The sequence below is a fragment of the Apteryx mantelli genome, chromosome 2 (assembly GCF_036417845.1).
Source record: "Apteryx mantelli isolate bAptMan1 chromosome 2, bAptMan1.hap1, whole genome shotgun sequence".
NCBI lineage: Eukaryota > Metazoa > Chordata > Aves > Apterygiformes > Apterygidae > Apteryx > Apteryx mantelli.
Window position 1 is genome coordinate 120,946,209 of NC_089979.1, and position 21,706 is coordinate 120,967,914.

General features: G+C 38.7%; 1 protein-coding gene across 1 annotated transcript in view; it reads left to right on the plus strand.

Moving 5' to 3' along the window:
• Positions 1-2,494: 2,494 nt before the first annotated feature.
• The window catches only part of NPHP3 (nephrocystin 3), a 29,178-nt gene continuing 9,966 nt past the window's right edge, over positions 2,495-21,706 (plus strand). Inside the window, exons 1-21 of the mRNA XM_067291391.1 lie at positions 2,495-2,848; positions 3,147-3,272; positions 4,546-4,696; positions 6,239-6,391; positions 7,583-7,716; positions 7,969-8,129; positions 9,983-10,130; positions 10,687-10,761; positions 11,293-11,469; positions 12,805-12,908; positions 13,600-13,714; positions 14,577-14,720; positions 15,255-15,352; positions 15,838-15,940; positions 16,552-16,634; positions 17,666-17,804; positions 18,790-18,954; positions 19,655-19,749; positions 20,432-20,554; positions 20,954-21,143; positions 21,286-21,527. Coding sequence (XP_067147492.1) covers positions 2,495-2,848; positions 3,147-3,272; positions 4,546-4,696; positions 6,239-6,391; positions 7,583-7,716; positions 7,969-8,129; positions 9,983-10,130; positions 10,687-10,761; positions 11,293-11,469; positions 12,805-12,908; positions 13,600-13,714; positions 14,577-14,720; positions 15,255-15,352; positions 15,838-15,940; positions 16,552-16,634; positions 17,666-17,804; positions 18,790-18,954; positions 19,655-19,749; positions 20,432-20,554; positions 20,954-21,143; positions 21,286-21,527 — 3,080 coding nt within the window. The remainder of the gene's footprint in view (positions 2,849-3,146; positions 3,273-4,545; positions 4,697-6,238; positions 6,392-7,582; positions 7,717-7,968; positions 8,130-9,982; positions 10,131-10,686; positions 10,762-11,292; positions 11,470-12,804; positions 12,909-13,599; positions 13,715-14,576; positions 14,721-15,254; positions 15,353-15,837; positions 15,941-16,551; positions 16,635-17,665; positions 17,805-18,789; positions 18,955-19,654; positions 19,750-20,431; positions 20,555-20,953; positions 21,144-21,285; positions 21,528-21,706) is intronic.

The window sequence follows — 21,706 nt, forward strand, 5'->3', positions numbered from 1 at the left end:
GTTGGCTAACATTCAACAACAGTTCCTAAAATGAAATAAAGTCAAGATTAAGAAAATTCAACAACAAAACATGTAGTAATACAGTGGATATATTAAAGACAAAAGCAATACCCCTACAGATATCATGTAGATATTTTTAAACTTTAGCCCAGCAGATTTGTATTTAAGGGCAAATAAAGTTTTAACAATGTTCACGCAAAATTGCCTATGCCATACAAACACTGTTGGAGCAAGTACAAAGGTCCATGGGCTTCTAAGTTACACACCCAAAAAAATCTCAATAGGAGGCGAATTCTGGCAGAGTAGTTGTTCCATGGTGAATCAGGAGTATGGATTGTATATGCACCATGAAAGGGCAGGTAGAAGAGTAAAGTCTTCAGAGGGCCAACAAATCTACTGTACTTCTGATTATGTGGTTTCAGTGATGAAAAGCAGTCTTGCTCCTTTAGAGATCTAGTCATGAAGGGGCTTTACAGACTCCAGGTTCTCATCTGATAAACAAATCTCACACATGAATTGGCCTAATAACCCCTCTATATTGGATCAATGATAAGAATGTTAAACATGAAGCTGCTCAAGCATTCTAAATGTCTGCGCTGCCCGATGAAGAACTTCATGACACAATTCACCCAGCACCCATGTCCTCAAAGCACTATGGGCTGGCCTGCTCCTGTTGAAGGTTAAAAATAATGTAAGACGACAAGGCCATTTTTGATCTGGTATTTTCTCTATTCATCAATTTTCAGGATCAATTTACTTTTGAAAGTTAAGACTGCTTGTCCTCAGATTTTCTGAGGCACTATTTCCAACAGCTGAACACAGATATGAACAGTTGGATGTCCTTCTGAATTGTACTAATGGGTGATTTAAACCAATCTTTATAAGTTTACAAATTAGATGTTGAAGCAAGCTATTTGAATCTCTAAACATTAGGAAAACCAATCCATGAAACAACAGGGAAGCAGTGTAAGTTTTCTGGTTAGAAAGGCTCGTGTTAATACAGTCTCTCCTCTCCATAAAATTCCTGTAAAGCATCCAGAGCCAACATTAGAGAAACAGCATCTACAGATCTTCCAATATATTCGTTACTGTCAAATGGATTTTTAGAAAGAATCCAGGAGCTTTTACAGTACTGCACTTTTTATTCTAGGCTTAAAGCCTGGAGATTTTGACTTTCACGAATTCACAACATGAGAAGAATTCAGTCCAAGCACAAGCTTGAACACATTTTTAATTATTCCCAGAGCTGAAACAGCAGGAAAGTAGAGGAACAGCCTGATACCAACACGCAAGTGCAGAAACCCTGGAGTCTTGTCTTGTTACAGAATTCTAAGCTCATTTGCTGAACCTGCTAGTACTGCACAGGCCACGTTAATGTCAATATTAGGGAAGACATAGTAGCACCCTTCGTCTTCCCACACTTATCTCACATTTCACATCTGCCTTTGTCACTGAAACAGGGTTTAACTGAAACAGATCACTAATGTAACCATAAATGATATACAGACAAGGAATTATTTTTCCCCATGAAAACATAGGGGGGAAGTCTGGGTAAAATCATGTCAGTGGCAAATAGTGCATATTCCCCAAACCCAGAGTTTTCGCTCATGGAAATAAAATAATTCCTTTTTTCATTGTATACAAGAATAAGTAACTTTTCCCTCCAAAAGATTTTGAGATCCAGGATATCACTGGAAAGATACCTCTAAAAGACTTTTTTTCTCCTCTTAAGATTGATCACGGCTAACACATCAGGCACACGTTAGGCAAGACCCGCTTTAAAGTAACTACATTCACTTTTATTTTTCATGTTGACAGTAAAACAGGTTCTGCGATTTGGGAATGAACCAATGACATTCTTGCGAGTCTCAGGGATCCAACTTTCCAAAATGCCCAGGATGGGTGAAGGCACCAGACGCGGCTCTTGAAGAGGCGACTTCAGGACGGCCGACAGTCCAAGGTGGCTTTGGCGCGCTTGGGGACGAGAGCGGTGTCCCCACGGCACGCGGGGGGCCCAGGGCTGCCCGCCACCCACCTCGCCAGGCCCAGACGCCCCCTTCCCCAAACGCCTTTGGCAACGCGCCCCCCCCCCCCCCCCCGAGCCCTTCGCTTCGCTGCCTCTCCTGTGGGAAAAGTGTTTTTCTCCCTGCCCGACACATGATTCCCCGCCCCATCCCTGGCGTCACTTTTCAGGTCAGCTTTTTTTTTTTTTTTTTAAAAAAAACCTAAAAGTCCGGATTTTTTTCAGAGAGAGATTACCACCCCCCCCCCCCCCCGCGGGGCCCTCCCCAAAGCGCCGCCCGCCCCCTCCGCCTTCAAGGACGGGCGCTGCAAGGAGGGAGGGGGCAGGGGCGGCGGCGGCGGCGGCGGCGGCTTCCTCCCGGCCTGCCCTCGGCGTCCGGCTCCTCGGCGCGGGGAGGCGCCTGCAGGCCGGGCCAGGCGAGGCGGGGAGACCCCCCCGGTCTCCCCCCCCGCCGCCGCCGCCGCCGCCGCCATGGGCACGGCGTCGTCGCTGGTGAGCCCGGCGGGCGGCGCCGGCGAGGTGATCGAGGACGCGTACGGCGGCGGCGGCGGCGAGGCCTGCGAGATCCCGGTGGAGGTGAAGCCCAAGGCGCGGCTGCTGCGCAGCTCCCTGCGGCGCGTCGGCGCGGCGCGGCCTGGCGGCCTCCTGGGCGCCAGCTTCAAGTCGACGGCGTCGGTGCAGGAGCTGGAGTGCGCGGCCGAGTACGAGCGCCTCAAGAAGGAGTACGAGATCTTCCGCGTCAGCAAGAACAACGAGGTGGCCTCCATGGTGAAGAAGGAGGCCAAGCTGGACCGGGAGAACAAGCGGCTGCGCGCTGAGCTGCAGGTAGCCATGGCCGTGCGGGCAGCGTCTTCGTGCCCCAGGCCGCCACGGGCGCTTTGCCCCGCTCCCCGGAGAGGCTGCGGCACGGAGGCGCTGTGGCGGGTGCCTCGTCCTCCCGAGGGGAAACCGCGGCGTCGAGGCGCGGGCCGACGGGCGGCTTGCGGTTGCCGGCGGGAGGGCGAGGCGTCGGGCGCTCGCAGCAGCGCCGCGCTCGGGCCTCTGCGACTGGAAGCGAACCTGCTGCTACCCCATCAGCAGCCGCTGCTGCCTCCCGGGGTAACGGCATGTTACATCTTTTCAGGCGCTTCAAAAAACGTACCAGAAAATACTGAGAGAGAAGGAGAGCGCGTTGGAAGCCAAGTACCAAGCCATGGAGAGAGCTGCTACGTTTGAACACGATCGCGACAAAGTCAAAAGGCAGTTCAAGGTATGGCTTGGTTTTTCTTTCTCTGGGGAAGCAACCGAAAAAAAGGTGAAGGTGTCGCTTGGTCCCGTTCACCCGATGAACTCTTCTGCAACAGAGGTCATGAGGACCTGTCCTCCTTAAAAAAGTTGCAGTATCATAGGTGTAGCTGATTGTTTCCCTCAAGATAATCCTACCAACCTTCTCTGCAAAACTAAGACAAAATTTAGATTAATGAGAAAATAACTTTTTATATATTAAAAAGAGACTGTGCAGTGATGAATCTGAAACTAAATTCCTGTGTCATTCTAACACTGGTCCTTGCAGCTTTTATACCTGAGAGTGACAAGGAAACACAGGCTGCTCGACTGTTACCTGTTGAAGGAACGTATAGATTTAAACACAGACTTTAATTGTTTCTGAGTAAATTGTTTATTTAGCACTGTAACGTTAACACTGTTAGCTTACATGAGAGAAGAAACTTACATCTCTTTCGGCTGCTAAAAGAGAGCCAACTAAGGAAAAGTGTAACGGCTTTACCTCTAGGATGGCTTGAAAGGCCAAGTGAATGCTTCTGCTTTTCCCTTGCTGCAGATGATGATACTTCTACCACCCAAAATAAGGCAGTAGGCCCAGTTTTTGCACTGTTTTCAAGATTACTGACATCCTTAAGTGTAACAGGTGTTAGTGTCTGCTGGAGATATAAAAGAGAACTGTTTTTGACCTTCTTCAAGAAATCAGACTTGAAGAGGAGTTCAACTATTTGTATTTAAATCGATGTTCATGTTTTCCTCCCCCTGTGATGGTAATATTGTACAAACAGGACAGCTGGAGATGCTGGATCACTTTTTATTTTAGAAAATTTAAATTACCACAGCAATCAAAAATAAGTGCAAGATTATATGTAAATGTAAAAATACATGCAAAAATAAAAGGGGACCTTTGAAAAAAGTTATTATATAGCAATTTTAAAAAAAACTGAACTTTCAAAGATCAAGAAAATTACTTCCCATTTTTAATGAGTTTCTTATATTAAGGCAGACTCCTAACTTTCAGAATGATATGCTAAGGTTTAAAAGAGTAAAATTTTAAAAATAGATCATTTCAAACTATGTTTTCCAACTAGTTTTTAAGCTCCTGATGGCTTTTTGCTCACATTTTCAAGCCTTTCCCTGCTAAATGAATGCTAAAAACTTATATTTGCAAGTGAAAGTGCATAATATGAATCCAGGAGCTGATACTGAATTTCCAGAGATTTATAGTTTGTACTTCAAAACTACTTTTTTCCTTCTTGTAGATTTTTAGGGAAACTAAAGAAAATGAGATTCGGGACTTATTGAGGGCCAAACGAGAGCTAGAAGCAAAACTTCAGAGGCTGCAGGCCCAAGGAATCCAAGTGTTTGATCCCGAAGAGTCTGATTCTGATGACAATTGTACAGATGTTATGGGTGAGAATTCCATTCTTTGCATTTTTTGTTGAAATGTGACTGAAGTCTATGAATGATAAAGCATAAGACAAATATTTATATTCTGTTGAAAAAAGGTTTATTAATCTGGGTTTAAAAGCAACATAAAATATTTCTAAAGGATAAAGAGAGCTGACTTTACAACCATAGTTTATATTGTGGAGACCTAAATTTCTGGTCATATTCATGGATCAATGAAGAAAATGGAGCATTGTCTAGACACAGTGTCTTGAAACTTTCTTGAAGTTGTTCCATGAACAGTTCTGAGTTTTATGTTCTCTTCTGAGCTTTCTTCTGCATTTTCCGATTGTAGATCTTAGAGATTATGTTCCAAAAGATCCAGAAGTACGCAGTTGAAACTAGAGGGTATCTTAGATAGACTTGCTGTCCATGGATGATGAAGTATTCCAGGCTCAGCTGCCAAACTCATCAAAATAGCAGTTAGATATTTAACAAGCATGAACTCACCAAAAGAATCATTTCGTCAAAGAATTTTTTGAAAGGGAAGCCCTAGCAAACTTAATGACATACGGGGCAAAAGCTTGCATATTATACCATAAGTGGTAGCATAACAAGAGAGGGATTCGAATAAGTATGTGATTAATCCTCTGGCTTTGCATCTGATTAAAATACAGCAATAATTGAAGCAGACAGTTAACACCTTAACACCGTTAAGGACTGCCACTGTTACTTATTGCCCCACAAAGGGTTACTGTGGAAACCCTGCATTCAAGTGCTGTTGCATTACCTTTGCTTTGCTTATTAAGATATGTCAATAATCATGTCTTTCAGGAGTATAAATATGCAATCTTTAAAACTAGAAATATTTCAAAATGCAATGATTGGCTCTGTGCATAGTTACACATTTGATAAACCCCAGTGGTAGAGATCGTCTTGTTTTCTTTTGTATACTTTTTCTGTCTTTTTTTTTCTGTTGAATTCATTTTTGAATTTTTACTTCCCTTCCTACTTTTTTCTAAATCTTTCTCATTTTCCTTATTTTCTGCATGTAAGTTTTATTTAGTGCCTTGAAAGTTACATATTGGTTGGCAGAGCTGCAAGCCAAGCATATGGCGAAGAGATACTGTGAAAGCTCTTTCACACAGCACAGAAAATTTATTTCAATCCTGACCTACAGCCACTTCATGCTGTTTTAATTGCAGAACTTTCCTGAACAAAAGTTGAACAAAGATTCTGTAATATGTACAGATGACTGCAACAATACCATGAACTGTTTTCCTTTAGGTGATCCAAGTCAGCATTTAAACCCAACAGATGAGAGCAATCCATGTAATAACAAATTCTGTTTACCTCTTCCTTTAGCCGCGTGGCTTCTCAGTGGCTTTGGACAAGTGCCCATTTAGAACTAGAGCACACAAAGGTGTGAGTGAATCTGCTAAAGGAGAAAAAATTATAATCAGTAACATGTGAGAGTGGGTTTCAGCTAGAGTATTTGGGACTGGTATTTTACCTTGTTTACTGACAATGAAGGTTTTTTTGGTTTGTTTGTTTTTCAATTCTTAGCTTCCAGGGTGCAATCTGAATACTGGAATGGAGGAGCTTTGGGAAGTGAGCCATCCATGGGTAGTATGATGCAACTTCAGCAGTCTTTCAGAGGACCTGAATTTGCTCATAGCTCTATAGATGTTGAGGGACCATTTGCGAATATAAACAGAGGTAAGTAATGGTGTACGTGCCAGGTTGTGTTTATATATTTGGTGACTATGGTACATGCAGCAGTGATTTTAGCAAACAGCAGTAAATAGTGCTTCACTGTGAATAAACCAGATACCATTTTATTCATATTGATCAAGAAAGATTATCTCTCTTTCAGTGTCTGTTGGCATTCATTTTTTCCTTTTTTCTTCAAATTCTCTACTTCAGTATGAATGTTACGTAGGTATTAGCATAAACTATTTTCCTGTTTATTTTTTCATTGGATTTGCAGTTTTTGACTCTGCTTGGGGAGCAGTTCTTGGAAATCTGACTGCCAGACCAGTCAGATTTGACCTAACAATTCAAGTATTACACTGTGTCAATAGTTTTTGTTGTATAACTGTGTTTCCCGCATGGCCTCTTGCAAATTGTCTTCTGGTGCTCTGCTTTCTCCCACTGCTGGTGGAACCCCTAGGACCTGTCCTTAGCCTGTAGTTGGCTTTGAAGGCAGTTCCTCCCTTTTTTTTTTTTTCAGTCCCTCAGGCTCTGATACAGAAGTCTGCCTGCAAAGTTGGAGGGGAGGGTCTGCTCTGTTGTGGCTCCAGCTTCGTATACTAATCCTGTCATCATGCTGGGTGGTACTGAAAGGGCAGTGTATCCTGGGCTTGAAGAAATGTCCAACCACAAAATGAGTAACATAAGAAGTTTTTAAAACTTATTGTTTCTATAGTGAATTGACATACAATACATATATGGAAAGCAAGGGACCTTATCTCAAGAAGAAGAACTTTCCATATTGTTTCACTGGCATATATTAGTGTAGTTTAACTGAAATACACGTAGAGCTGGGAAAAAGAAATGTTTTATTATGGGTGATTTTTATTATTCCTGCATATTTTTTTTTTGTTTTACAACTATCAGCTTGGTTTTGTGAATACATTTCATCCATCCTATTTTAAAGGAAATATTGTAGTAATAACATGAAGGTATCTAACACTATTATGTTTTGCTACGTTGTCAAATTATGTGGTTTTACAAAATTATGAGTGCTTTAAACTTAAAATTTTAAAATTAAATCAAAAATAGTTGAGTAAAAATGTTACTACTATTTTAAATAAAATGGAGTATTCATAATGTTAACAGGTTACTTATTATCCTTTATATAGTGTAACCAGATCCAAAGATCTCTGATTCCATTTTTTTTGTTTGCAGACGACTGGGATGCTGCTGTTGCTAGTTTGTTACAGGTTACTCCTCTGTTTTCCCGATCTCTGTGGAGTAACACAGTAAGATGTTTTATTATTAGTACTGATGAGACTCAACCAGAAGTGGACATCTTCATTAGGGTGAGAACCTCACAAACTTACATTAACTGATATGCTGAGTTTCATTTCCACTGTGAAACTTGTTCAAAAATTCCTCCAGTATTCCACAAAAGCTTTAGTAACTGTATTCTGATTTCAGTGAAGTTAGAGCTAATATTGTCAAGGACTTCAGGGGAAGAAGCTGCGTAGAGGAAAGGAACTGGGATTTATCTAGTAATCCTTACTGTTATGCAGATTTAGTAATAAAGCGCAGTTATTCAAATTTGCTTTCAGAACTACTCACCAAAACTTCAAAGAATCTGTGAAACAATGGGATACTTCTTTCAAGTTGTTCATTTTCCAGCAGAAAATGAAAGTCATTTTAAGGATGTAAGAAAATGGGAAATTGAAAAAAGTTCATTAGTCATTTTGCTCCTACATTTAACTTTGCCAAGGTAAGTATTTTCCGGGCTTGTAAAGCAAAGGGAAACTGGCAATTATGCAGAGTGCATAGCTTATTAAAATGTATGTGATCCTTTGCTCAGTACATTTCCTAAGCTAATAGCTTCTAAATGATACTCCTTCAAACTTCAGATTTACTAGTGCAGACAGTTAAAAGAATGCATCAGCTTCATAACATTTCCTTTCTTCCTCTAGCTATAGATTCTATTAAAATACAGCAGGAAAGATGTCTTCATAATAACATGCAAATACTATGTTTTCCAAGAACAGCTCTCTGCTGTGCATATTGCTGGAATCTTAGGAATTGAAGATGGTTGGGGTGAATGTCATCTGTGTTTTTCATTTCCTTATCTATCCCTACACCTGTCTGTACTATTTGGGTTTTATTCTGTTACATATTATTTTCTGTCTCTGGCTCTTTTTGGACTGATTTCATGGCTCTTCTGCGTGGTATCTTACACTAGCCTTCTATAGCTTTGTTTACTAAAGTAATGATATTTTATGACAAATGGTATTGCAATGTTTTTTATTTGTTCAGTGAGTAATTGGCTAACTTTCTAGAAAAAACATGACTTCCTAAATGAAAAACACTGAACTAAGGCTATTTCCATCCATTAGGATTGTTTCTATTGTATTTTTCCTTTTGCTGAAGAACAGAAAAAAGGGATTAGAAAAGGTAATATTCAGGATCATGGAGTGATTATTCCAAAACATCTGTATGAAAGTAAAAATCAGTAAATACATTATGTTGTTTCACATTTCACAACTGCCATATTATTAGAGTTCTTATATATTCGCTAGACCTGCTGTTTCTGTCTGTAAAACATTTTTCCCTAGAGAACTAAATGCTAGCTTGAGATACTAGTAGCAAAGACTTACAGCAGTGGAGTGCTTCAGGGAACAGCCAGGTACTACAGAAGATTTTAATTTGTGTTCATAGAGAAACTGGACTAGGGCTGCCATACTGTTATGCCCTTAGAAAGAAGAATGTCTTAGCAGCTGAGGGGCCATTGGCACCCTGAGAACTGCTGTTGCCAAATAATCCAGTTTTATGTATGTGGGCCACAAATGTTTAAGAGTGAAATCCATATTGAAAAATGTCTCAAAAAAAAACTCAAAAGAGGGCTTCCTGCCAACAATATTCATTTATAGAGTTTCTCATACAAAAACTGTGATGAAAACTGTAGTGCTCATATAAAGAAAATAATGTATAAGAGATCCTACCTGCCACTGTCAGCATCCCCAAGTTGTATAGTTGTATAAACCCTTCTATAGAACAGCAATAGATCACTGGGTATAATAACATGGAATCAAGGTGGTTATTCTTTTACACATACAAATACAAAGCTCTTTTGAGATCGGAGGTCTGTAATTCTCTGTTTCAACTAGTATAAACTAAGAGACCTAGCCTACGTCTAATAAATACAAACGGGCTTTTCCTAAGAACGTCAAGAAATGGAACAGAGCCTTCAAATAAGTGATGGCAGGACATAAATGTGGCACTCATTCATCACATGTAAATCCATGTTATTTTGATGCAAGACAATTACTTTTCACTCTGTATATTGATGTGACAGGAACATCAACTCTTAATTTAAAAAGCAGCAATGTAAAAATTAATAAACGGTTTTGATGTTTTTGATACAAGTAGCAGAAATTTCTTTTTTAGCTATTCCTTGCTTCAGAGTTTATCTTAAATTCTTTGCTGAAATACTTGGTTGCCCTTGTAAAAAGGTATGACTTTTGAATTAGATTTTGCAGTGAAACCTGTCTTTGGAGCTTGTGTTGATTGAACTATTTACTACAGCAGTGTAATATAGCACAAGAATGCTGATTTCCAATCTAGTTGCTTGTTGGAAGACTGTGAAGAAGCCTTCTTGAGAAATCTGGAAGAAAAGCCCCGAGTGATTTACCACAGAATGGAAGATGACAAAGACAGCTCAGTCTTGGTGCAGCGGTTAATTGAGCAAATTCGTTATGTGAACAAAGCAAAGGTATGACACTTTAAACATGACTGACTTTTAAAAGGCTGCTTTCCTGTTATGAATGACAGAGTGCTTGTAGATTTTAGGAGAAATTGCATTACACTATTCTGGATGCTCATTGTATGAGTAGATAGGTGAAGCTCATTTTATGAAGATTATGAATTTTTCATTAGCAGGAAAAAAAACCCACTGCATTTTTATTGAAAAAACCCTGTGCTATAGGGATAAAGTTTGTCACCTAAGTTTAGCCATCTAAATGTTGGCATTTAGGCAAAAGTATTTATCCAGGGTCCCTCTGTAGCCACTGAAGAAAGAGAGGGGAACCTCCAGAGAGATTCCTTTCATCTGAACATAGATCACTTGCCTTTAATCTCTATGGAGAGGACTGCTGAGAACAGCTGAGACTAGATGCCCAATTTTTAAATGCTTAGGCAAGATGAGTCCTACCTAAGAAGTACAACAGAATGGAATTTGAATATGTTACAGAATGGTTTTGTGGGAAGTCATAAATACTGTTCCCCATTAGTTTCAGAGCTGCTCCATGCTTTGTCATTTACTTTTTCAGATGATTGATCATATGGGAAGTGTGGAAGAAGGAGCATATGAAATCAATAATTGTGTGGAAAAGATAATTAAACAGGTAGAATACCTGATGCATTTCACCTTTTTCTGTACCCACTCTGATTTCTGATCTTAAATGTTGCCAGTGTGATTGCTAAATGCGACTTTGATGTAGTTCAGAGATCTTCATATGTTTTAATCATTAGTACTGGCTAGCAAGGAACTCTGCAAGTGGGAAGAAAACCTAACTGAGCAGTGCCTTAAGGACAGAAGCAGTGGAAAGGGATCAGATATGGTTCTAAATTCTCTGTTAACATCATGCTCCTTATCATGGGGTAAGGAGAGACTGCATAGTCTTTATCCTCTCCTGTGATGAGTAGCTTCCTCTGAAAAGAGTAAAAACAGTGTCCTGAGATCTGTGCATTCAGTGTTCACTTGGAATCATTTAATTACCCATTTAGTTATGTTTGCTGCTAGCCTAAAAGGGTATGGGGCTATTGGTGTTAATAGAGTTGCAATCATATACAGTGGAATTGAGAAGGATATCAAAAGTGCTTGTATTTAAGAACTGCAGTTGCGGTTTTCTCCTTGTAGTTTTCTTTTTACTTAGGATATATTGGGCTGTGAAATGACAGAACTAGAAGGCAAGGATTTAGGTAATAAGGAAGAGTCCACTGCTCCTGAAGAAGTTTTTGGTGATGTATTATGGGATGCACATGATGAACAAGAACAGATGGAAGCTTTCCAGCAGGCCTCTAATTCAACATGTGAGCTGGGATTTGAGAAAGTAAGTATATTAGAAATGTATATAGATGAAGAGAAAGCTATCACTCACACTGTCTCTTCTGGGGCAAGATATACTTCTGCAGAGGGAACTGTGTCTGAGAGCATCCTTTTAGGGCTGTTATTCCTTAGACTAGAAGAAACCATATGTGTTACGTAGATGACATACTTGTTTCTGGGAGTTATGCCAGTTTGACTGTTACTGAATGGCATTGATGAAGAAGTGGTTGCTGTTCCTACACTGGAGGAAAGCACTATAACTGTATGCCAGAAATAGAGTGTCCTTCTAGGCTTCTCAAGTCTATAGAAAAGGCTTTGAATGTGTTTTTTTGAAGGAAATGAGAGCTCTGTCTTGACACCTTAAGTTAGATCTTTTGGAGATCAATAGTGAAAAGGTTTTATCCCATCTTACAGACATTCATGTGTGAGAAGAACACAGGAAAATTAAAAATAGAGAGTTGCTTAATAACTCAGTAGTTCCTCATTATTTGAAATCAGATTTTTAAAACATTTCAAACTAGGGGTGTCAAGAGCAGGGGTATATATAGGGAAGGTAGAATGAGTGTATGAAGAAGAACCTTGAAAGTGGTCTTTAGCAAGGACTGATGTTACAGCTGGATTTGTTCAACATTATTTGATGTTATGTTATAATATAGGGATGCAGTCTCTCTATTATTATAATTAAATTATTATCACCCCTGTTTTATTAGCACAGCTTTTCCTTTGACTTCACTATTCATATATTGGCAATGGGTTGGAGAATTGTGCCATCTTTACCACATACTAGAACAGTTAAAGTAATAGAATGGTAATAGAATATACACGTATGTGCATCTTAACCCAGCCTCCACTTCCTTTGTGCAGTGACAAACTGTTTCTCCCAAGTGGATGAAGGGTTTTATTTTATGGTCCTGAACTCTGCCACAATGTTCTTGGGCATTCAGGTGGTGAAAGAAAACTTTTTGTTTGTGTGCTTGGTGCCTCAGAATGTAATAGCAGATGTCAAGTCTGAAGGCTAAGTCCTGGCAAACAGGACCTGATTGCTTTGCTATAACAATACCAACTCAGTTTATTAGCCCTAAAAATTCCTGCTGAATCAAGTTAAAAAAAAAAAAAATCATGTATTTTATGCTTTCTTTAAAAGAGATGATAAATTTAGCATTTTTAATGTTTCATTAATAAAGTTATTTCCATATGTATTAAGTTACATTTTAGTATTTATCCCCTTGCCTCAGTAAATCTGCACATGCATTTTGTAATTAGGCAGTTTAGCATACCAAGCAGCATATCCCTTCCTTAAACAGTGAAGTACTTTGTAATGGTTGTTTCTCTTTTATAGTATTTTGAACGTCTGAATGACCTAGTAGCAGCACCAGCACCTATTCCACCTCTACTTGTATCAGGAGGACCAGGCTCTGGGAAATCTCTCCTTCTGTCAAAATGGTAGTTTAAAAAATATTTTTTTCCATGAATGAACTTAAGAAAAAAGTTTCCATTACATTTTGAGCATCATATCACCTTAATTACAAGTAAAAGGGGAGGGATTAGAAAGCACTGAAGTTATGAAAACGTACTGGAAAGATTTGTAATAGTTGAGTAGCTAATTCCATCTCAGCCTTCATTATCTCCCTGACTCCAATTGTAAAAGTCTATAGATCTGTCTTTGCCCAGCATTAATAGATGGGTTTCAGTAACTCAATAGTTTTGTCCTTCTCTGATACCCAAGTGGGGTCCTTTGGAGTCTTTTGCTGAAACAAATGGAAGGAAGGATCTGACCTAATAATTTGTCCCAGAAATGCATTTCACAGTCACTTGCAGGCTGCGATAGAATTTACTGCCCTAAAAATAAATTGATAGTGTTATTAGTTCTTAAAAGCTTGGTAATGTGACTGTTTAGTGCCAGGAAGGGCACTTGTTAATGGCTACCAGTTCTGGGGAGATCGAGAATGGAAACTGACATAAAAAATTCAATTATAGCTTACAAAATGCCTGATGTACTATGTAAGATAAATACTGAACACCTCTACCTAGCATACTCTACCTTCTTTGGCAAAACTGATAATTTTTAGTTGAGATGAAAATATATTTGCAAAAATGTGGTCTGTTAGGTGCTTTTTTTTACTTCTCTCATTAGGATTCAATTGCAGCAGAAGCATTCACCAAACACTCTAATTCTTTATCACTTTGTGGGGAGGCCCATGTCTACCAGTTCAGAATCTGCATTGATAATTAAACGCCTTACTTTAAAGGTATGCTGTATTATTACTTACTCTGCATAGCTTGATTCTTTAGAAAGTGTCAGTATGTGTGTGTCAAAAGATACAAATTTTGATGGGCTTTTCTACATCAGCTAAGAGTAATGCAGACAAAGGGCATGATAGAAGTGGGAGCTCTCATCCTATATGTTGAATGCAGATCAATTAAAAAGCATCTCTGGGATTTTCATAAAAGATTGGCATTAGCAGTTATGCTTACAGTGATCAATATTAATGGCTTATAAAACCATATAAACTTCTTCCAAAATTTCCTGCCATCTGGCCAAAGAGAGAAGCAGGTGGTATCGCTTCTGTTTGTGCATTTAGAAACCTGAGGCTGCATTTGCCAGTTGGCACCATATTGTTCCTAGACTAGTCTCTCTCCTATGTTAATTTATTTTTGAAGTGTGTGTTTGATATGTGAGGAATAAATGAGGAGTATTTCTGTGCCAGGGTCTGAGCTTTTTTTCTTTTGCATAATCGCACTGAGGACCTCGCAGGATTAAATCCTTTAGAAAAACAAAATCGATTGTGTGCCCCTTGCAATTTTCTCATGTATTTTAGAAATCTGCATATTTTAACCTGTCTGACTTTTAAGCCTTTTTAAATCTCCAAATCCCTTGTCCATTGCGTAGAAGTTGTCCCTCTAGAATTTATGCAATGAGTTCTGTAAGTATTCTTTGCTTTCAACATTTGCCAGCTTTCTTCATGTAGTAGCGGGAAAGCAATCTCTGAGCTTGAGTAGAAAAATTGCCCCAAGAATGAATGATTTTTCTCTTGTGTCCATAGGTCTGTCTTCAACTATGCTAGTTGTTTTTTAAGATAGAATTTTTAATGTATGTTTATAATTCTGCAGCTTATGCAACATTCTTGGTTAGTGTCACCTTTGACACTGGATCCAGCTAAACTTCTGGAAGAGTTTCCCCGTTGGCTGGAAAAACTTTCTGCACGTCACCAAGGCAGCATTATTATAATTATTGATTCTATTGACCAAATACAGGTATGTTTTCAAAATACTTGCCATTTGCCAGTCTAAAATAAACTTTCATGGGTGTAGTAGGTTCAGCGGTATCTATGTAACAGTAATATTAACGTTTGCTTTTCTACAAAGAGCATATATAGAAAATAATGTGCAATTAGTGCTGAGGCATTAAAAATAGTCTATCATTTTTATAGGTAAAATTCGTTGGTTTTTTTTTTTTTTAATTTGTCTTAACACCGTAATGTTTGAGCAGTCTGGTTACATTATTTATCCAAAGGTTCAGGGTTGTGAGCTGACCTAGTAGGCATGTAAATAGCCTAGTCTTTATGCAGAGCATTTTTGAATAATAGTATTCTATCTGCTTTATATAATGTTCAGTCATGCTGATACATACCAAGATTTAGATCATAAGCCATTTTTAAGGACACTGGAGAATTTAAGACACCTTTCACTGAGCTAACCAGTTAGTGAAACCTATCAATCTCTGGCTTTTTTTTTTTTTTTTTTTTTTGAACAACCTGTGTATTAAGTAACCAAAATTTTGTTTTTAAGCAAGCCGAAAAGCATATGAAATGGCTGATAGATCCTCTGCCAGTGAACATAAGAATGATTGTATCGGTGAATGTAGAAACATGCCCACAGGCTTGGAGGTATGTTATATTTCTGGGATGTTTCAAAGAAGTCTGGGTTAAAATTACTATTTTAAGTTACACTTACTGATTGAAGAACAAAAGGCCAAATTTGTCAAGACCTGGAAATGTAATGAATACAGTCAGGTTCTGCAGCCATAGAGGACAATGGAAGCTTCTCTGTTGATACTGCAATGAGGACAGGTTTTATCTGTTGTAAAACCGTACTGTTTTATTTTGATAGATCTTTCCACATGAACATGTGAAAGAGAGTATTAAATGTAGTCACATGCACATCAAGAGCACTATACAGTGATGTAGATTCAGGATAAGGCTAAAAATGGAATTTTGACTTGTGAGGGCTAGAATTTCTTAGTAGCAGGGAATAGCTTCAATTACTGCTTTGATATCAATCTTTAAAAAACTCTACAACTTTTATGTCTTTTTTTCCTTTTGTGTGCTGTTTAATGAGGTCTGAATGTAATTTTGTTCTCTGTTGCTGAAAGGTTGTGGCCCACTCTTCATCTTGATCCACTGAATTCCAAAGATGTTAAATCTCTCATTAGTGCAGAATGTAACTCTGCAAATGTTAAATTGACTAAAGAGCAGGTATGTCTGTTGCAGTTCTTTAAAAGTACCTCACTCTAGTATAACTTTTAATGAGAACATGGAAAGATGAAATAAACACAGCTGCCAGAAGAAAGTATTATATTTAGCTAACTAAATAGTACTGGTCAGGACAGCATGTGGTTTGAATATTTTTTACCTCAAGGCTCATAGCACCAAATACAGATGGAACAGCATAAATTATTAACAAAAAAGTGTACAGTTGCACATATTGCTGTAAACATTTTCTTTCATTTTAGAATTGTAAAAGCTTTAGTGACACGTAATACCATAGCAATGATTGGCTAAGTTGGAAAAATGTATTTTGCCTCTTTGCCTTGGGGCCTGATTCTGTAACATAACCTTCATCTTTAGTGATCTAATGATTAGACTGTAACTCTTTTGATCCTAAATTTGAAAGGAAACTTTCACCTGTATGCTCCACTACCTGGAAAAACATGCAGTGTTTTTTTGCAATACTTATCATATCCTACTCTTCAGATGTTACAGATAGAAGCATATCTACAACTTTTCTTTTCTTGTCAAATCATTAGCTTTCTATTAGTATGGTTAATTTTAGCTTGGCCCACAGAATTTTGTTTGAAATATTGTAGGAGAAGAAGCTTGAGAGACACTGTCGTTCCGCTACAACTTGCAATGCCTTGTATGTCACTCTTCTGGGTAAAACTATTGCCTGGTAAGTTGACATGATCCTGAAATTACTATTCTGATCACTATGTTAGAAGGATCCAAGTAGCTTTGCTGCATTTTTAAATACACTGATGTAACAGAATTAATCCTGTTAAGAAAAAACAGAATAAAATAGGAAGTTATTCTCCCTTCCTTGACTGTGGATTAAATGGGAGGAAGGATCAGATATCTATGATCTCTGCAATTTCAATACTAAGTGAATCCAAATAGTTGTATCTGTCTGTTTTTAAGCCCTTCTTTTTTTATTTTCTGTTGTTCTGATTTCTGAGTATATCGGTTGCTTTAATGCTTTTTAATGTTATTTGGAGGCTGTTGGTATTATTCTGTTATATGGTTTAACTGAGGTCGGCTGGGTTTACTGATGTACCAGGTAGTTTGCATTTTATGTTTTAAGTCTAAGAGGGAGCTCAGCAATTGTTTAGTCTGCCATCCTGTACACCGTATTTTGCCCTATAGTTTCTGCTGTTCAGAAAATTAATCTTCTGTGCAACAGAATGTGTACTAAGTGCATTAGGTTATTATTAACCTAGACTTTATCTTGTTGAGAAAGCCTCATTTTTAATATAGAGATTCCCAAAAGATTATACTTCAATAATTTAGTCTGGTTGACTGATTTTCATTATTTTGGAGGTTTTGTTTTATGTTCTAGAATGCTTAATTGCTCTTGAAAATCTTGCTTCATAAATGCATTCAATGAAACAGCGGCATCTGGTTTTATATTCCTGTCTTTATCCAATGTGATGTTCTTATTCTGTGTCCTGCTGGAGGAAAAGAGCACTACAACATATTTTTTCTTGGAAATAAGAATGTTGTAGATATTTAGAAAAATCAGGCAATGTGACAACAGTTGGCTTCAGGAATATCTCTTTTGGATTTAATCTTGCCAGGTGCTGTGCATCTTTTAAACCCAGTAGGAATTCAGAGCACTTTTGAGATAGAGCTCTTTGATAGTTTCGGTTCATCTTGCTCAGCCAAATCGAGTGTGTTAACCCATGCTCTTTTTGTCCATCTTCTCAGTGCTGGAAGTACAGGAAATATTGATGAAACCCTTCAACAGTGTTTCCAGTGTCAAGACACAGTGTCACTCTACAGGCTTGTTCTGCGATCGGTTCAAGAGTCATTGCGGAACGATAAAGAGAAAGGTCTTTTGAAAGAGGTACGCAGAGAATGCTTCAGTATCTGTGCAGGAAATGTATATTCTTTCCTGTAGTTTTTATTAAATGAAAAGTAAATACAGGTTTACGTTGGTTCATATGTACAGTTCAGAGATTATTGTGTTATTAGTGTAGAAGGGACAGTTGTGTTAATCTAATTTTATTTATTGCATAAATACAGAACATATGACCTCTCTGTCTTAAATTTCAACTAAGGTATTATCTTACAAAACAGAACAGAACCCCACCACTGTTATGTGATATGACATCAGCACTATCTTTAGTGTCCTGATCCAATGATTAACTATTATAACTGCTAAAATTTTACACCACGTTTCTGATATAAATTCATTTAGATTTACTTTTTAGGCAAGGCCTTTATAACAATTATCTGCTAGTCCAAAGAAACTCCATTATCAGAATTTGTTTCGCAGATTGAACTACTGCTGAACCTTCTTTTGATAAGCTAATTCGAGCATGGCAAATATAATCAACACAATATCTTGTGAATACAAGACTCCACTTGTTCAATTTGTGATTCCTCTCCATGCTTCTGCAGAACTTCCCTGTGTTGTGTGGAACATTTCTTGACTTAGGAAATGACCCTCAACAATTACTAGAAATTCCAACAGCGTTTTGGTTCTGGCAGCATGAGAACTTTGTCATGCTTTACTTAGATGGAAGTCCCTTATGGTAATGGAGTTATTGCTCCCCAAAGTGTTTTAGAGGAAAGTTTCTGGAGCCTTTTGTTTGTCGTAGATGTCAGTTATTTGCCCTATTTGGTACTTTATCTGTTAAAATATTAATGCATTATCACTGAGGATTGTTCTTTGAGGACAGAAGAGGGAAAGAGTTAATGTAGGTAGTTTTGTTCTTAACATATAAAGTTATACAATGATACACAGTATTTTTCTTAAAATTTCAGGCTAACTGAGCTCTGCTGCAAATATTGCTAAGTGTGTAAGGTACTTTTTCTGCTTTCTGTAGGTTCTGTGTGTCATTGGTGTTAGCCACAATGGTGTGAGTGAGTCAGAACTGATGGAACTTTATCCTGAACTGTCTTCTGCAATGCTAGCCTTGCTCGTTCACAGCCTGCACAAAATGTGTTTGCTGACGTATGGCTGTGGTTTGCTAAAATTCCAGCACCTCCAGGTAAATTTTATAATTCTAAACATGTATAAGTGAAACTCCACCAATGCAAAAGCTTTCATGCAGACTCTGGTTTTGACTGTATTAAGTTAAATGTGGGGAGCATTTGAGTCCATTTGTGTTCACTCAGCTTTACACCCATTTACATCTCAGCAGAGTTCATCTTGATTTCCTGTATTCTGCTCTGAGAAATTCGCTCACAGGTTCTTGCTCACAGGTTCTTGCTTTATTACACCCTAAGCCTCTGCTGTTTTTTTAGATAAATTCTTGTATTAGCTAGATAGCCCTTCATACGTTTATGCTCTCTTCTGTTTTCCTTAACTTCTGGTTTAATGTTAGAATGACCTTGAAAACTATTAGAGCTGTGATATCAATATTGGTCGGTGTTCACCGGCTGAAAACCTGGCATTTCAAACCTTTACACTAGAGTTATGTTCCATTAGTTGTTGACTCCAGGTGTCCTAGAAAATACTGGTTCCTTGACAACAAGCAGAACTGAAGGAGAAGGGAAAATGATCTGAATAGTCCGAGCTTTTGTATAATACAAGATGATCTGTTTATAGTACATTTGGCATGGAAAGATTTTCATTCCACAACACAAGACTTGTTTGATAATTAAATCTCATACAGTTTCCTGTGAATCATCAGAGCTTAATAAACAGTTTAAATGCATTTTCTTTCTCCCAATTCTGTTCTCTTTTAGGCTTGGGAAATGGTGAAATTAGAATATATGGAAGGTGAAAATGCTATTTCCACCTACAGACAAAAACTAGTAGACTATTTTACCATGCAGCTAAGGTAGGTCAGAATTCCTCAAGATGTGCTAAATTGCAGACTTTATGGCTCTCGGATATTTTTGTTTTCTTCATGTAGCTTCTTTGATTCAGTGTTGTAAATTATCATTGCAAAAAAAACCCCCTATAAAATCATAATTTTCATTTTAGCAGTTTATTATTGATATATTGCTTCTTAATCTTGGAAAAGATTGAGGACTATGGTGGATGCGGTGGGCATACAAAAACGTTTTTACGTGTGCCAGGAATTTTGAGGTTGCTTGAAGAAAAAAGGAAAGACCTCCTTGAGTTTGGCAGGTGATAAGCACATACACAAGAGGAGGTCCAGTAGAACAGCTGAAAGGTTGTGGGTTCACATCCAGCCTCATAACTAATTCGCATTTACAGTCCTGAATTAGCACAACCGGACAGCGGGCTGCTGTGGGGCTGCCGTTCTGCTAGCAGCCACAGGTTAACCCATAGGGGAGGGAGGAGCTGCTGCCTGGGGGGATCCGGGGTCCTTTGAGGTGAAATTAAAATGAAGAGGTGAAAAAATGGAGTGCACAGTTCACACAGTAGTCTGTTTGTTTAGACAGGTGTGGTTTGTTCAGGTATGGCAATTGTACTCTTGCCTGGTTTTCACATCAAATCGACAAGTTGTATTAGGCCTCTCAAAGCTTGTATTTTGTTTACTTTTCTTTCAATAGTCGAGATCGAGTGACTTGGAGAAGTGCAGATGAACTTCCCTGGCTCTTCCAACAACAGGGTGACAAGCAAAAGCTACACAAGTGTCTTTTGAATCTCTTTGTATCCCAGAACCTTTACAAAAGGTACAAAGGTAGCCACTGCTTTGGCAGGTATAAGCATTTCAAAGTAATTTTTTGTCAAGAACATGAAATGTGAGGTAATCTCTAATTATTACCTTTAAAATGTAAATCAAAAAAAAAGATATGGATGAAAGGAACTTGAAGTAGTAAGAGGCTAGAATGGTAATCTATTGGTGACCCTGTTGTCATGTAAATCATCTGTCTTTCTATCCTGTTACAAATGGGGGCCAGTAAAGGAATAAATACTGCTGTTGTACAGCAGTAGTCTCCATGAATTGTCTCTACAGCGTTTTTTAGCAGAAGGAAAATTCATGCTTATGGCCCTTTTCTTTTAACCTAGAATGAATCTGAAGAGAGAGATCTCAGAGATAAGATGAGCTTCTTATTTCCTTGTTAAAACAGGGGACATTTTGCAGAATTGCTGAGTTACTGGCAGCTGGTTGGGAAAGATAAGAGCTCTATGGCAGCTGAATATTTTGACTCTCTGAAAGAATATGAAAAAAGCTGTGAGGGAGAGGAAAGTATGATCTGCCTGGCTGATCTTTATGAGACCCTGGGACGGTTTCTTAAGGACCTAGGTCTTCTCAGTCAGGTAAGTACGTTTAGAGACTGTTGTAACAGCAAGCAGGCAAATTAAGCAGAGCTCAGCATGTACTTTCTTTGGCACTTGTTAAACTATTGTAGCATACAGGATGTTGCCTGCTGCCCTCATATTCTCAACTCCCCCACTACAGGCTGTAGCTCCTCTCCAGCGTTCTTTGGAGATTCGAGAGACTGTGCTGGATCCAGACCACCCAAGGGTGGCACAGTCACTCCACCAGCTAGCAGGAGTTTATGTTCAGTGGAAGAAGTTTGGAAATGCTGAACAGCTATATAAACAGGCGCTGGAAATCTCTGAAAATGCTTTTGGAGCTGAACATCCCCGAGTAGCCTGTGAACTTGATGCCCTTGCAACCTTGTACCAAAAGCAGAACAAGTAAGATTAACTATACTGGTGCTTCTGTTTCATGTGGAGGTGGTGCAAAAATAACTTACATGAGATTTTTCTTCCTGAAGCCAGAATGCTTCTGTGGCTTGAGTTTCCTAACTCCCAAGGTAAAAGTGAGCATCCCCTGCGTAGTCTTGCAGCAGGCCACCCAGTTGGCTGGACCTTTG